This window comes from Hemicordylus capensis, chromosome 3 (genome assembly GCF_027244095.1).
Source record: "Hemicordylus capensis ecotype Gifberg chromosome 3, rHemCap1.1.pri, whole genome shotgun sequence".
Lineage (NCBI taxonomy): Eukaryota > Metazoa > Chordata > Lepidosauria > Squamata > Cordylidae > Hemicordylus > Hemicordylus capensis.
Genome location: NC_069659.1, coordinates 69,110,001 through 69,122,696, shown reverse-complemented (window position 1 = coordinate 69,122,696; position 12,696 = coordinate 69,110,001). Strand labels below are relative to the sequence as shown.

At 40.4% G+C, this 12,696-nt stretch overlaps 1 protein-coding gene across 7 annotated transcripts in view; it reads left to right on the top strand.

The window, feature by feature from the left end:
• CADM2 (cell adhesion molecule 2) overlaps window positions 1-12,696 on the top strand; it is a 717,808-nt gene that overhangs the window by 441,125 nt on the left and 263,987 nt on the right. For 6 of the 7 annotated variants that reach the window (XM_053306333.1, XM_053306332.1, XM_053306334.1 and 3 more), the window contains one exon: window positions 12,264-12,413. The exons of the other annotated variant lie outside the window; for it this stretch is intronic. In XM_053306333.1, the coding sequence (XP_053162308.1) occupies window positions 12,264-12,413 (150 nt within the window). The remainder of the gene's footprint in view (window positions 1-12,263; window positions 12,414-12,696) is intronic. 7 annotated transcript variants of the gene reach the window in all.

Below are 12,696 nucleotides of genomic sequence, written 5' to 3'. Positions count from 1 at the left end.
TACATTTGGATGGATAACTTCATGTGAGCACTGTAAGGTATTCCTCTTAGGGGATGGAGTCATAGGACAGTGGAAGATCATCTGCATGCTTGCATGCAGATCTCAAGTTCGCTCCCTAGCATCTCCAAGGCTGAAAGAGACTCCTGCCTGAAACCTTAGAGAGCTGCTGCCAGTCAGTGTAGACAATATAGTGCTTCCTGTTTTACTATGTGCCTAGAAGCTAGCTCTAGAAAGGGAGGCTGCCAAACATGTTGCTGATAATTACAAAGATGTCTATAATCATCTTAGTGACTTGTTCAGTTAATTCTAAAGTCAGGGGCCAACATGTTCCACAGCATTAAGAGGGCAGAGTGCAAAAGTTGGGCCTTCACAGAAAAGTTGCTGGAGAGCTTATCCCACAACCAAGTATGTGAGGAGAGGGAAGGGAAAGCTGCTCCCTGCCCCGCTCACATACTTGGCTGTAAGGGGTAGTGACATGTTGCTTTTGTTGCTCTCCTGTCCCTCTAAAATTACTTTTTGGCTTCTGGAAATATGACCCTGAGGGCCATGCACCCCCAGGAACCTATTTCCAGAAGCCAAAATGCACGTGTCAAGAAAGCATTGTCCAGATTCGTCCATTGTTCACCAGCTGAATAAGATATTTTTGTCAGTGGACCATGCAAACCTTTCTACTGGTGCATGTTACAATGAAATATTTTATATTGTTGACCTGCTGCATTTTGTTGCTGTTGTTTTATATCAACTTTGCACTAGAGCAACTGGGCTATGAGCCTGCTGGGTACTGAACAAGGCCTTGAGGGGGACAGCCTTAAATGACTGGGATTCACCCATTGTCATCTGCCCCAACTCACCGGCACCAGTGGGGGGGGGGGGGATAGGGGCACAGATGGGCCAAAGTGTATTTATGGGTGGGTGAGCTGTTTCCCATATATTAGATGTCTGAAACAGAAATGGGAGGTGTTGGGGGGCAAGCCACTTTTCTGGGGGTTGTTTGCCTATCCAAGTCCCCCTCTGGAGCTAACCTTGAGGATGTTATGCAGAAATGGGCATTATGTAATTTCATAAAGGTGCCCTCACCAGGAAACATTGTATTCGGTAGTAAGTCATCTCTAAGATAATTCAGAAAGTTATGAAGTAAACTATTTCAGCCAAAAGATTATTCAGCACAAAAATGTAATTTTAGTGTGGGCAGCATTTTCAGACATGGGTTCACTGATCCAGAAAATTGCTTTAATGCATTTATCAATATATTTTCTGGTTTATTATATTTCACTATTGTTTCCTTTTATATTCCATAGATTTGTACATTGTTTACCTTATATACTGCAAACATCACTAAAACATTTATTCCCACGGAACTAATGATGTCATTTGGCAGCCAATCCTGTCCTTGCGGTAGCTACAATAAGAATTCTGTGTGGGGACCTCTACAAAAAGAAGACTTAAATCAGGGAGGGGGGGATTTAAATTAATATATATTTAATCCACATTTAGACGGCCTGTCCAACCTTTATCCACCCTTTCATTTTACACATAATGGACAACATCCAGACTAACGAAGTATGAATGCAGCGAACATGAAGCATGCACTACAATTTTCATCTATCTTTCCTTCCCTCTGTAGTCAACTGTGAATCCCGGAAATGTGCCCCCTGAGGGCTGTGCACTTGTCCTTCATTAGTCTAGATGTTGGCAGGTGTTCCAACATCCAACAAAGCTGTGTACCAGCACTAATAATTATTTACTTGATTATTTTCTTACTTATTTACCAGCCGTGCACCAGCACTACATGGATTAGATCCTTAACCATCCTTGGGATAACCCTTAAAAGTTCATAGACACTTCCCCCTACCCCCCATATATGTCTTACCCACCTTCTTTCAGCTCAGGAGCATGATGTATAAAGACTTTTATCCAGGATAGATATAGTGAGAGGAGAACTGGTTTTGTGGTAGCAAGGATGACTTGTCCCCTTAGCTAAGCAGGGTCTGCCCTGGTTGCATATGAATGGGAGACTTGACGTGTGAGCACTGTAAGATATTCCCCTTAGGGGACAGAGCTGTACTGGGAAGAGCAGAAGGTTCCAAGTTCCCTCCCTGGCTTCTCCAAGATAGGGCTAAGAGAGATTCCTGCCTGCAACATTGGAGAAGCCACTACCAGTCCTGCAAGAGCCAGCAGCAGGGGCAGGAGCCAGAATTGGCACAGAAGGAGGAGGAGGAGGTGGCAGCTCATGGAAGTAGTGCTAGTGGGGAAATGTGGGTGAAGGCAATGGGAGGAGGCAGCATCCCAGGGCCCTGCATTAATAGTAGAATGTCACTGGCTCTGTCCCGGCCTTCTTGTTGAATCAGAACACTGAAAAGTTCAGAGGGACCAATGGTGGGAAGATGGAGCATCCCTTCACCTCCTGCTTATGGGCTTCCCAGAACACCTAGTAGGCCACTGCAGGCAGGCACTTTTACCCCTGGACTTCCTGGCTGAAGTCCAGGGCCTCCACATGCCCTGTGGGCCTCCAAATCCTCCTCAGTCCTCCCCTTGGGTGGTGCTGGCCAGCCACTGTGCTGGGCGGCTGAGTGTGACCTCTGCTTCAGAGACAGAGGGAGTGAGGAAAGAAATATGTGCGATGGGAGTATGTTAAGTTGCGTGTTGAAATGTTTCTGCTAATGCATATTTGCATAAATATACCTGTTGTATATTCTTACATCCTTATAAGTTCAGTTGCTGTTTGTGCCCTCAAGAACCCATGCATTAAATATACTGCATGTGTCAAGGTGTGTGTGTGGCTCCAAAGCACCGTGGGGAGGGCTTCCAAAGGCCTATAGGTCCAAAATTACCTAGGTGCACATCTGACTGTAGGAAACAGGATGCTGGATTAGATAAGCCTTGGGCCTGCTCCAGAAGGCTCTTTTTATGTTGTTATATTTTCTTTCTTTCTTTCTTTCTTTCTTTTGGCTCAGTACCACCTGTTCTGATAGGTTAATAATCTTTCCGGAGAGGAGAGCTGGTCTTGTGGTAGCAAGTATGACTTGTCCCCTTATAGCTAAGCAGGGTCTGCCATGGTTGCATGTGAATGGGAGACTAGAAGTTTGAGCACTGTAAGATATTCCCCTCAAGGGATGGAGCCGCTCTGGGAAGAGCAGAAGGTTTCAAGTTCTCTACCTAGCTTTTCCAAGATAGGATAAGATTTTTTTTATTGAACCAACAAACTACCAAAGCATACAGTACGTTGCCAAAGCACAATTATATACAAAGTGGTTGTTTGTACATCATATATCTACAAAGATTTACACACAAGTATTTGGAAACCCACAGGGTTATAAAGTATATGCAGGCAGTACTGTAACTGCTGAGAGAGATTCCTGCCTGCAACCTTGGAGAAGCCACCGCCAGTCTGTAAAGACAATACTGGGCTATATAGACCAATGGTCTGACTCAGTATATGGCAGCTACCTATGTTCCTATGTTTCCCAAAAAAATAATTTCATCTAAGCCACAAGCTTATATGGAATTAAGAGGGGATTCTACAAAATGCATGGAGAACAGGCCTGCCCTAGTCATCAGCATAGAACCTTGAATTTCAGAGGCAGATAGGATACTGCTGAATAGTACTCATTGGGGGGGTAGGGGGCAGCAGGGCGGCTTTTCAAGTTCTGCTTACAGGTTTCAGGGGCATCTTGCTGGACTGTTTGGTCTTCAGTGTGATTTAGCTATCAAAGATATTCTTATGACTTGAGATCTTTTTAACTAGAGTTACCAGGGATTGAATCTGCAACTTAATCCATGCAAAGTGAGTGATGTTCCAATGAGTTATGGTCTCTCTCCAATATGCTGTATCTTGACATTCTTTCAAGTGAATGATTTGTTCTGATAAGTCAAATTGCTACTCTGTTTTCAGTTTCCTGAGAGTTGCCTTTATTGGTAATGCTGGAGGGAAAGCTGTAGATAGGATTTTTGCAGTCCAGGTATCTAAGCAGAATCCCTTTCTCATTATAGCAGGGTGCACAGAGGCACAACACAGCGGAAATTTAGTTAGGCGTGCGTGTGTGCTGAGAGTAAAGTAACTTGGAGCCAATTCATAGTTTCAAATCAATATAAAAGGCATTTATTAAGGAACTCCATTCTAGATAGGAAAGTGAGGATTTAGGATCTCTAATCTATCTATCTAGCTGGATGCAGATGGATTCTGCATCCTCTCTGCACATATGGTGTAGGGAGAGAGGCTTGCCATGTTGCAAGGTAGCAGGTCAGGTAGGAAGAGAGAGAGGAAGGAAGTTGGATCCCTAAGAGTAGCAATCTACATTTCAAAGGGATAGCATCAGAGCAGTGGAGAAGGGATGACCAATGTCTTGACTCTCTAGCCCTCTGACTTACTAGTCTGTCCTCCACTGTCTGAGACAAAGAGACAGCGCAAAGTCCTTTAACTTCCAACAAGCAGTTCAACTAGGTTGCTCAAACAGGATCCACACTATGGATGCTCAAACAGGATCCACACCAAAGATAGTTTGTGGGCTTTCCAGAAGCATTTGACTGACTAGTGGCTGTCTGGAAAAAGTGGCTGATATCTAAAGCCGTGTACTGTAGTGCTCCTTTCTTCCTCATCCCCATTCCTGGCACATCCACTCTCCAAAGTTTGGGCTCTTTTGCGTTCTTGCACTAGAGCATAATTACTTCTAGAAGCTTGCCTGCACTCCAGAAGTGTTCTGTTAGACCAGAAACACATTGCTTAATGCTCGATATGTTTCCACTCTAACATAACATTTCTGAAGTGCAGGTATGCACCAAAATGTATTCATGCACTTGTGCAATAGTGCAAAAGCATCCACATTTCAGGTAGTGAATGCAACTGCATGGGGACTAGTGCTACACAGCAACAGACATAGGAGCACCTGTGAAATGCTGATTTTGATGCTGACCAGTATGCTGAACTAGATGCTGCTTTGGTCTGATCCATCAGGAATCTTTTTCTGTTAATTGTAGAAAATGCATAAAAAATGAATCGAATTACTCTTTTTATAGTTTTTTAAAATGCTCATTTTGATCACTGTAATGGTGCTAACTATCAAGACATTTGTCACCAAGCTGTCCAGCACCACTAATTCTGGTCTCCTTAAATAATACTCAGTGCTTTGTGTTAGCAAAACAGTTTGATTTGAATCAGAGCCATCCACATCCTCCACTCTGCAATCACACAAGCAGTCCTTCTGGCCACTTACTCTGATGACCAATAAATAGCTCATTTGTTGCAAGGCACAGAAATTACTGAGCAATCAACAGGAAAGTAAGAGATTCTTTTCAATTACTATAGAGATCTGGATGCTCTCTCTATCTCTCTCTCATTTCCCTTGTTAAAATTTCTCTTTCATATTTTTTGCCTGTTATCCCTCAGCTTGTTTATACTGTACCTGTCTTATTCTGTACAGAACTTTCATGAGAAAAATGATGAATTATACTTTTTTTGAGGCCTTGGTCAACTCACAGGTTAGCTACCTAGTTTGCTTTTTCCTTCTCTTCAGTGGTTTTCTTGATACTTTGAAACAACACAGCACAAAAATTAGCACCTCCAAGCACAAAATACATATCATAATACAGAAATGGATAATACTGTAAGCAGTGCGTTTTGAAATGATCTTTCCAAAACCAAATAACCAGTGAAGTTAGTACACAGTACTATGCCTGTATTCCATAACAGCTTTTTATGTTTCTGCTGCTGTACGGCATGCTTCCAGATTTCAGTTGTACTGACATTTGCTCCTGGGAGGAGCAGAAGGAAAAGGGTCCATAAGGTTTCTACTGGCCTAGACAACATAAACATCTGCTAGATTCATGAGCAGCTTGCTGAACTAATTCATTACGGAGATTCTCAACTGATCAGCATTGCCATATCAGTAGATATGTTATGGGCCACTGAGGCACACCAAGTCCAGTAAAATTATGCAAGTTATTTCAGTATTAAAACTCACCATATTTAAGTGGTTTGTTACATAAAAGTGGATCTAAATGACACTAAATATCTGCGATGCACTATAACTATAAGCTAATCAAATTATACTAGTGGCTCTTAACAAGCATAATATGGTAGGACATATCTAAGTGGCAAATACAAGACATACAGATGGAAAAGTCTGCTAAGAGAAATGTTTATTTATTTTATTTATGTATTTAAAATATTTCTATACCGCCCAAAACATGCATCTCTGGGTGGTTTACAATTGAAAGCTCAGTCATCTGGAATACCTTGTGATGGAGAGAACAAAACCTGGGTGACTTTTTATAGCTTTTAATTTACATGTCAGAAACAAAGACAACAAATGCTGTTAAATTACCTTTTCACTTATGTTTTCTTTTTATGCAGTATATAATAATGTGAGACATTTTAAAATATATATCTTTAGGTGACTTTAAATTCTAGACATTGAAGTATCAATTTCTCTGTCTTTGAAATGTACACTACTGGTTATTGTCACAGAATGTTCCTTTTCAATGCAGTGTGAAGATTTGAAATAGAAACACCCTAGAACTGTGAATAAAGTTTATGTATTAATACTATGATAACACATAAATATGAATTAGAGTCTCTCATTCAGAATGTAAATGTATCATCATATCTTTATATGTCTTAATCTACAAAATATTGCAAGTTTTGTAGTAATTTATAACAGTTATTGCACTTTCAGGCTGCTAATGCATCTACAGAATAGTGTTCCTGGAAATCTAGCTTGACACTACTAAAGCTACAAACATCAAATACAGTAAATATTGACATGATGGGTGAAATCTTCAATCGTGAAGAATGCATAAATGATCAAAAGTAGGAAACATCTTATTAACCACTGCTGATCCCAGCAGAGACTTAAAACTGGAAAATGTGCTATTAGAGGACCCAAATAACCTGGGTGAAGCTTTGCCTCAGACTGGGGAAGAGCAGATCACTGAGGAAACAGTCGTATTGGATACTAACTCAGGTACCAGCAGCATGAACCATTTACACAGTGAAACAGGGTCACCAGTGGTCAGTCCCACTCACCAACTCGTCCTTACTTGAAACTCTGAAGGGCCTGCCAAGAGACCATAGAACAAAACTCTAGGCAAAGGTGGTCCTCCCAAAACTCCATAGAATTACTACTAAGCAGGGAACAGAGTACATCAGGGCCACCACTAGTATATACAGTCTCAGTTCAACCATCCCACCCAGCTGAGGCTTCCTGCTACCTTCTGCCAATCCAGGTAGTATGTCCCAAGCAAACTTCATCCTGCCAGCCTGAGTATCAAGTGACCATTATACAAATGCTAGCATAATAACAAGTGTAGATGTGTAGATTTACATATTTACACATAACCTTTGTCCTTGTGTTTTATGTGTAAAGTAAAGTTGTGCCGCCAAGTCGGTGTTGACTCCTGGCGACCAGAGAGTCATGTGGTTTTCTTTGGTAGAATACAGGAGGGATTTAACATTGCAATCTCCTTTCAGCATCTCCCTATATTGTTCCTGCCCAATATAGGTGTTTCTCATAGTCTGGGAAACATACAAGCGGGGATTCAAAGCAGCAACCTCTTGCTCCCTAGGCAAGTTAATTCCCCGCTTCTCCATTAGGTATTATTTACCTGTTCATTATCTGCATATCTGAGGAAAAGATATAGAGAGAAAGAGATAGAAAATTGGGACTCACATTGTAAGTCCCATATCGTTTCTAAATAAGTACATCTAATACAGCATCATTTCTCAGCTTATTTTTTCTAAGTAGCCTCTTAATTTAGAGCTTAGCTTAAGATAAGAAATCTTGTGACTCTCTCTCTCCAAATGTGGTCACCTTTTTCTCTTGACTTTGATTGCAGTATTTCAAGTGTGCTTCATGTTGTAAGAAAAGTCAGCCAGCTCTAGACTTTGTTGATTTGACATCAAGTGGCATTTCCAACAAGCTATATTTCAGTGTCATCTGCTTAGAAACATATCATAGGGGGATGTGCACAAAACGGATTTTGCATTTTGTTTCAAGCTCATTTGAAACAGCAGTTGAAACTGGTTTTTTGATGGAACAAAACTCAAAACTTTTTGAGTGCATAGGGAACAATGGGGAAATACAAAACACTCCATTGTTTCCCATGGGTAGCTCCTAGGAACACCAAAGTAGATTGTGTGGTAGGGTCCAATGGGCACTACCTACCACGCAACCCACAAAAGAAATGGGCAAGAGGGTGATTTTGTAGGAAGTTTTTAACATTTTTTCCCAAACCCCCATATGATTTTATGATATGAAATGGGATTGTTATTTTTATTTATTTATTCGATTTCTATTCCACGCTTCCAAAAATGGCTTCCATAAATTGTTATGTTCTTAGCTTGAAACAGGCCTTTTATTTAGAGGGTGTTTTGTTTCAAGCTTGAGACAATCAAAATGGTGCATTTTGAGTCAAAACATTTCAGTATGGAAACATTTTGCACATTCCTAACATATTGAAGTTCTTCACATGATCTATGTGAAGAGCTTTGGGCAGGTCTGCAGGGAGAGCAGGTTTGCCCACCCCGCCCTGCAGAGGATCCCTTACCTTTCCCTGGGCGGGCAGATCACTCACCTAGATGAGCGGTGGCTCTCTTACGGGCCACCTGTGGATCATCCGGCAACTACGGGGGTCAGGCGTGGGGAAGTGCCATGCCATACCCCCTTGAACCCCAATAATGCACTGTGCAAGTGTGCGGTGCATTATTGAGAGCCCCCTTCCCTGCCCCCGAGTGTGCCAGCCGTGGCTACAAGCAGCCACGGCTGACACATGATCAAAAAATGAGGGTCAGGGAGCGCTCACTCCCTTAACCTCATTTAAGAGGGTGACTATTTAGGCGAGCTTGCCACCGTGGAGCCACCGTGCTCACCTTCAAGCACAGTGGTTCTCACGAGTGTGCAAAACCGGTCTGGGCTCCCTTAGCCCAGTTCTCCACACTCATGAGAATAGCCTCAGTGTCTTAAGTAGATTCTTTGATATTGTAGTTCAGATGCTAATGATAGTCATGCCCAACTTATTCTAATTGGAATAATATCTAAATAGTTACTATATTGCCGGAGTAGTATTTTTAATAATGACAAATGCAATATTTTTATTCTTATATCTACCTTTGAACAGCCTTTGGGGTAAATCATGGCACACAGCAATGCAGTGAAATGTATTTTAAACTGGTTTAAGCACACATAACACTTTTGACTGATTGATTGATTAAGTGCTGTCAAGTCAGTGTTGACTCTTAGCAACCAAACAGATAACTCTACATTGAACTATTTTGTTAAAACTTCAGATATGAAGAAATCTAATGTAGGAATTTTTGCTAAAAGGTCATCATTTTGCTCATCAAGGTCAAGGCTTTACAATATGTCAATAACTATAATTGCTTGTCAGGTTCCTTGCTCTGACCTTCCCACTCTGTGTTTGTGCATTTACATGCAATTATTTGTGATTTTTCTAATTAGAAGTATACGTCCTTTATTTTCAGTTTGCATGACTAATGCAGAAGGAATAAGTAAATGTTCTTTTTACTCCCTCAAAAAATTGGAATTAAGTATTTGTTGCAGTAGTAGCGGTAGCAGTAGTAGCAGTAGCAGTAGAAGAAGAAACAGCTACTGTTTGACATTTCTGTAAATGCTGGTACCACACATAGCAAGACATCACATTTTCAACTAATTAGGAATATCTATGCAATACTGGAAGATATGCTTAAAAGGGGAAATTGGGTGCATTTATGATACACACAACATTACAATTTTCTCTGACACAGCATGATCCACATTTTACAAGGTGAAAAAGCAAGTTTTGCACAAGAACAAAGACAAAGAGATGAAGTGATTCGTATAACTTATTTATATTCTTTTGTTGTAGCAGTTTGTTGCAGCAGTTATGCATTTTGATGTTTATAAAACAAACAACCACAACAAGGAAAAACCATTCTACACATTGAACATCCAAAATATATCTTGCTTCCTATAACTTCTATATTGCCTGTAAGCTATAACTCCATCTCAGTAGATCAGTAAAATTTCTATTTTTCACTTCCTTTGTGCCTTTTCTGAGCAATTCAACAGGTATCTAGGTAACAAAAGGCATGCAGAATGGCTTAAAGAGCTGCCAATCAAGAGGAATCCTTCCTACAAATAGAAACTTGAGTTACTAGCGGAAAGAGTTGGTCTTCTGAGGGAAGTCTGGCAGGAACCTTTGAGGAGAAAAGCCTTTAGAAAAGGGCCCTGTGAAGAGCCTTTGAGGCTTGTTTGAATGATACTAGTTTTAAAATGTAATCATAAAGAGATAATTTGTTTCACTAGAAAGAAAGCCTTCTTGTTTAAGCCTGCTCTGTTATTGTTTATATAGCTTCTTTCAGTTTAATCCTGTACTCCTTTAGAAACCAACCAGTCACCTATGTTATAGAAATCCAGCCTTGTTGGAATAATCCTTTTCAGACTATCTTCCTCACATGCTAGAATATTTATTTAAAAGGGTGTCCTTCCTCAGTCCCAGTTCTCTGGGTTGAAACAAGGAGTGGTGTTAGCAATCCTGTTTATTTTTATAATATAAAAGATCCTGTTTACCCCACTGACAGTGGGTCATGTCACAATCTGCCATCTTTCAGCCTGACCAGACTCCGTTTGATTCAGTATAGACTTCTTTTTCTTTTCTTTATGAATTATATGTAAAATACCATGGATGTGTTATACATGTATGATATTTAACTTTTTCTCAGAATAAATACATTCCCATTCCAATATAAATGAAAAATCCACAAATATTATAGTGAGTGTATAAGGGTGCCTTTTTTCATCCAGGATTTGGCATAATCTGCCATAAGTGAGGGGGGAAACGGAATACCAACTCCCGTTTAGAGGTCTGAGGCAATTTGGATGTGATCAACAAACACCAGTAGTTTAGCTAAGAATACCTGGCCAAAACTGCTACCTAAACCTGCCCAGTAGGGATGTGCACAAAACATTTCAGTGACTCTAATTCAAGGCACCGAAACAATTCGACTTCTCCTGACTGAAACATTTTGGCAGGGGCAGGGGAGCAGGCACTTTAAACTGAGGGTGGCAGGTCTTACCTGCCTCTCCATTCTGCTGCCACCCCCGCCAGCTCAGCATCCCAAAGGCATCGTCATATAATGGAATCTGTGCATGTGTGGACACCATTTACATGATGACACCCACAAGATGCTGGAACAGGGAAATTCCTGTTCCCAGTCAGGAAGCCCCCATATGGCATTGCTTGTAAGAATGGACAGTGAGGCAGTTTCTTATGGACAGTGCCATCCTGGGGTGGCAAGGGGTAGAAGAGGAGTGACGGAGGTGCAGTTAAGACCTGCCTTCCTCCATTTAAAGCACCCACTCACTACCGCCTTACTGCCCTAAGGTTTGGGATCATTTGGTAGTGATCAGAGAAAGGGCTTTCTCATCAATAGTGCTGCATATGTAGAACACACTCTGAATATCTTCATCACATCTCTCTGGCAATGTTCTGAAGACAGTGGGGAAAAGATTAGCTGACTTTTTAAAAACTTCTGCAAATCTTTTGTTTGAGTTTTGCTTGGCTTTTACTGCTGCTTGTTTTAAAACGTGTAAACTTCTGTACTGTTTAAAATTGTATTTAATATAATTTGATGTTTCACTTGTTCTTGGTTTCATTGTAAGCTGTCTTTTGAGGCATTGTGCATGAAAGGTGTGGCAAATATCTAACTAACTAAGAGTACTCTCAGAACTCTCCCCATATCTGACCACTGAACTGCAATACCTATATTAGGGCTCTTACCTATACTAGGTACAGTAAGTTAATTAATCTACAGTACATCATCATGCTGCTTTATATGAAAAACTTCTTAAGAGATTACAGGACATGTGAAATAAACAATCATGTGGACGTTGGATTCTTCTGTTACCCATAAAATTCAAAGTGCTCATACAGCAAAATCATGCCACGTGCTGTTGAAACATCATGATAGAAAAGTAATGCTAAATTGAACAGAGAAGGAAACATTCTGATTGTTTCCACTGAATTGTTTGTCTATGTGACAAGGATGCATAAAGTTTATAATATAGTTCCGAAACAATAGAGATTTTTGTTATCTGTTTGCATCTCTAAAACATGTTTTGGAGGGATTTTTGAATGCATTTCATTTTCCACTGGAAATAATATAGAACAATAAATGCCCATTGTATAAACCACTGGAAGGTTAAAAATATTAATTTTGTTGTAAATCTTTTAATTTAACATTATTTTGCTTTTCTTTACACTCTCTTTAGGCAGCCAAGGGCAGTTTCCACTCACACAGAATGTTACAGTTATTGAGGGTGAAACAGCAACGTTGACCTGTAGGGTTGATCAAAATGATAACACCTCCCTCCAGTGGTCAAATCCAGCTCAACAGACTCTCTACTTCGATGACAAGAAAGGTGAATATGTTTTCCTCCCCTGCTGTTTTCAAAGTGTTTAATTAATAGATATATTGACTTAATTTTATTCTGAAGTGTTTGCTTCAAATAGGTTCTGTGTTTTGATTTCTTAGGTTTAAACTCAAAGACTGGTAGTTTGTACTTTGGGGCTATCTATTAAATATTAATTGCATCTGTTGAAGCCAATTTGTATTTTCTTTCTTTTTAAATCATATTTTTCCTTTTGTCTGTTCATCTGCAGATAGCATGGGTTTTTGCTTTTTGTTTTTGTTTCCAAATATAT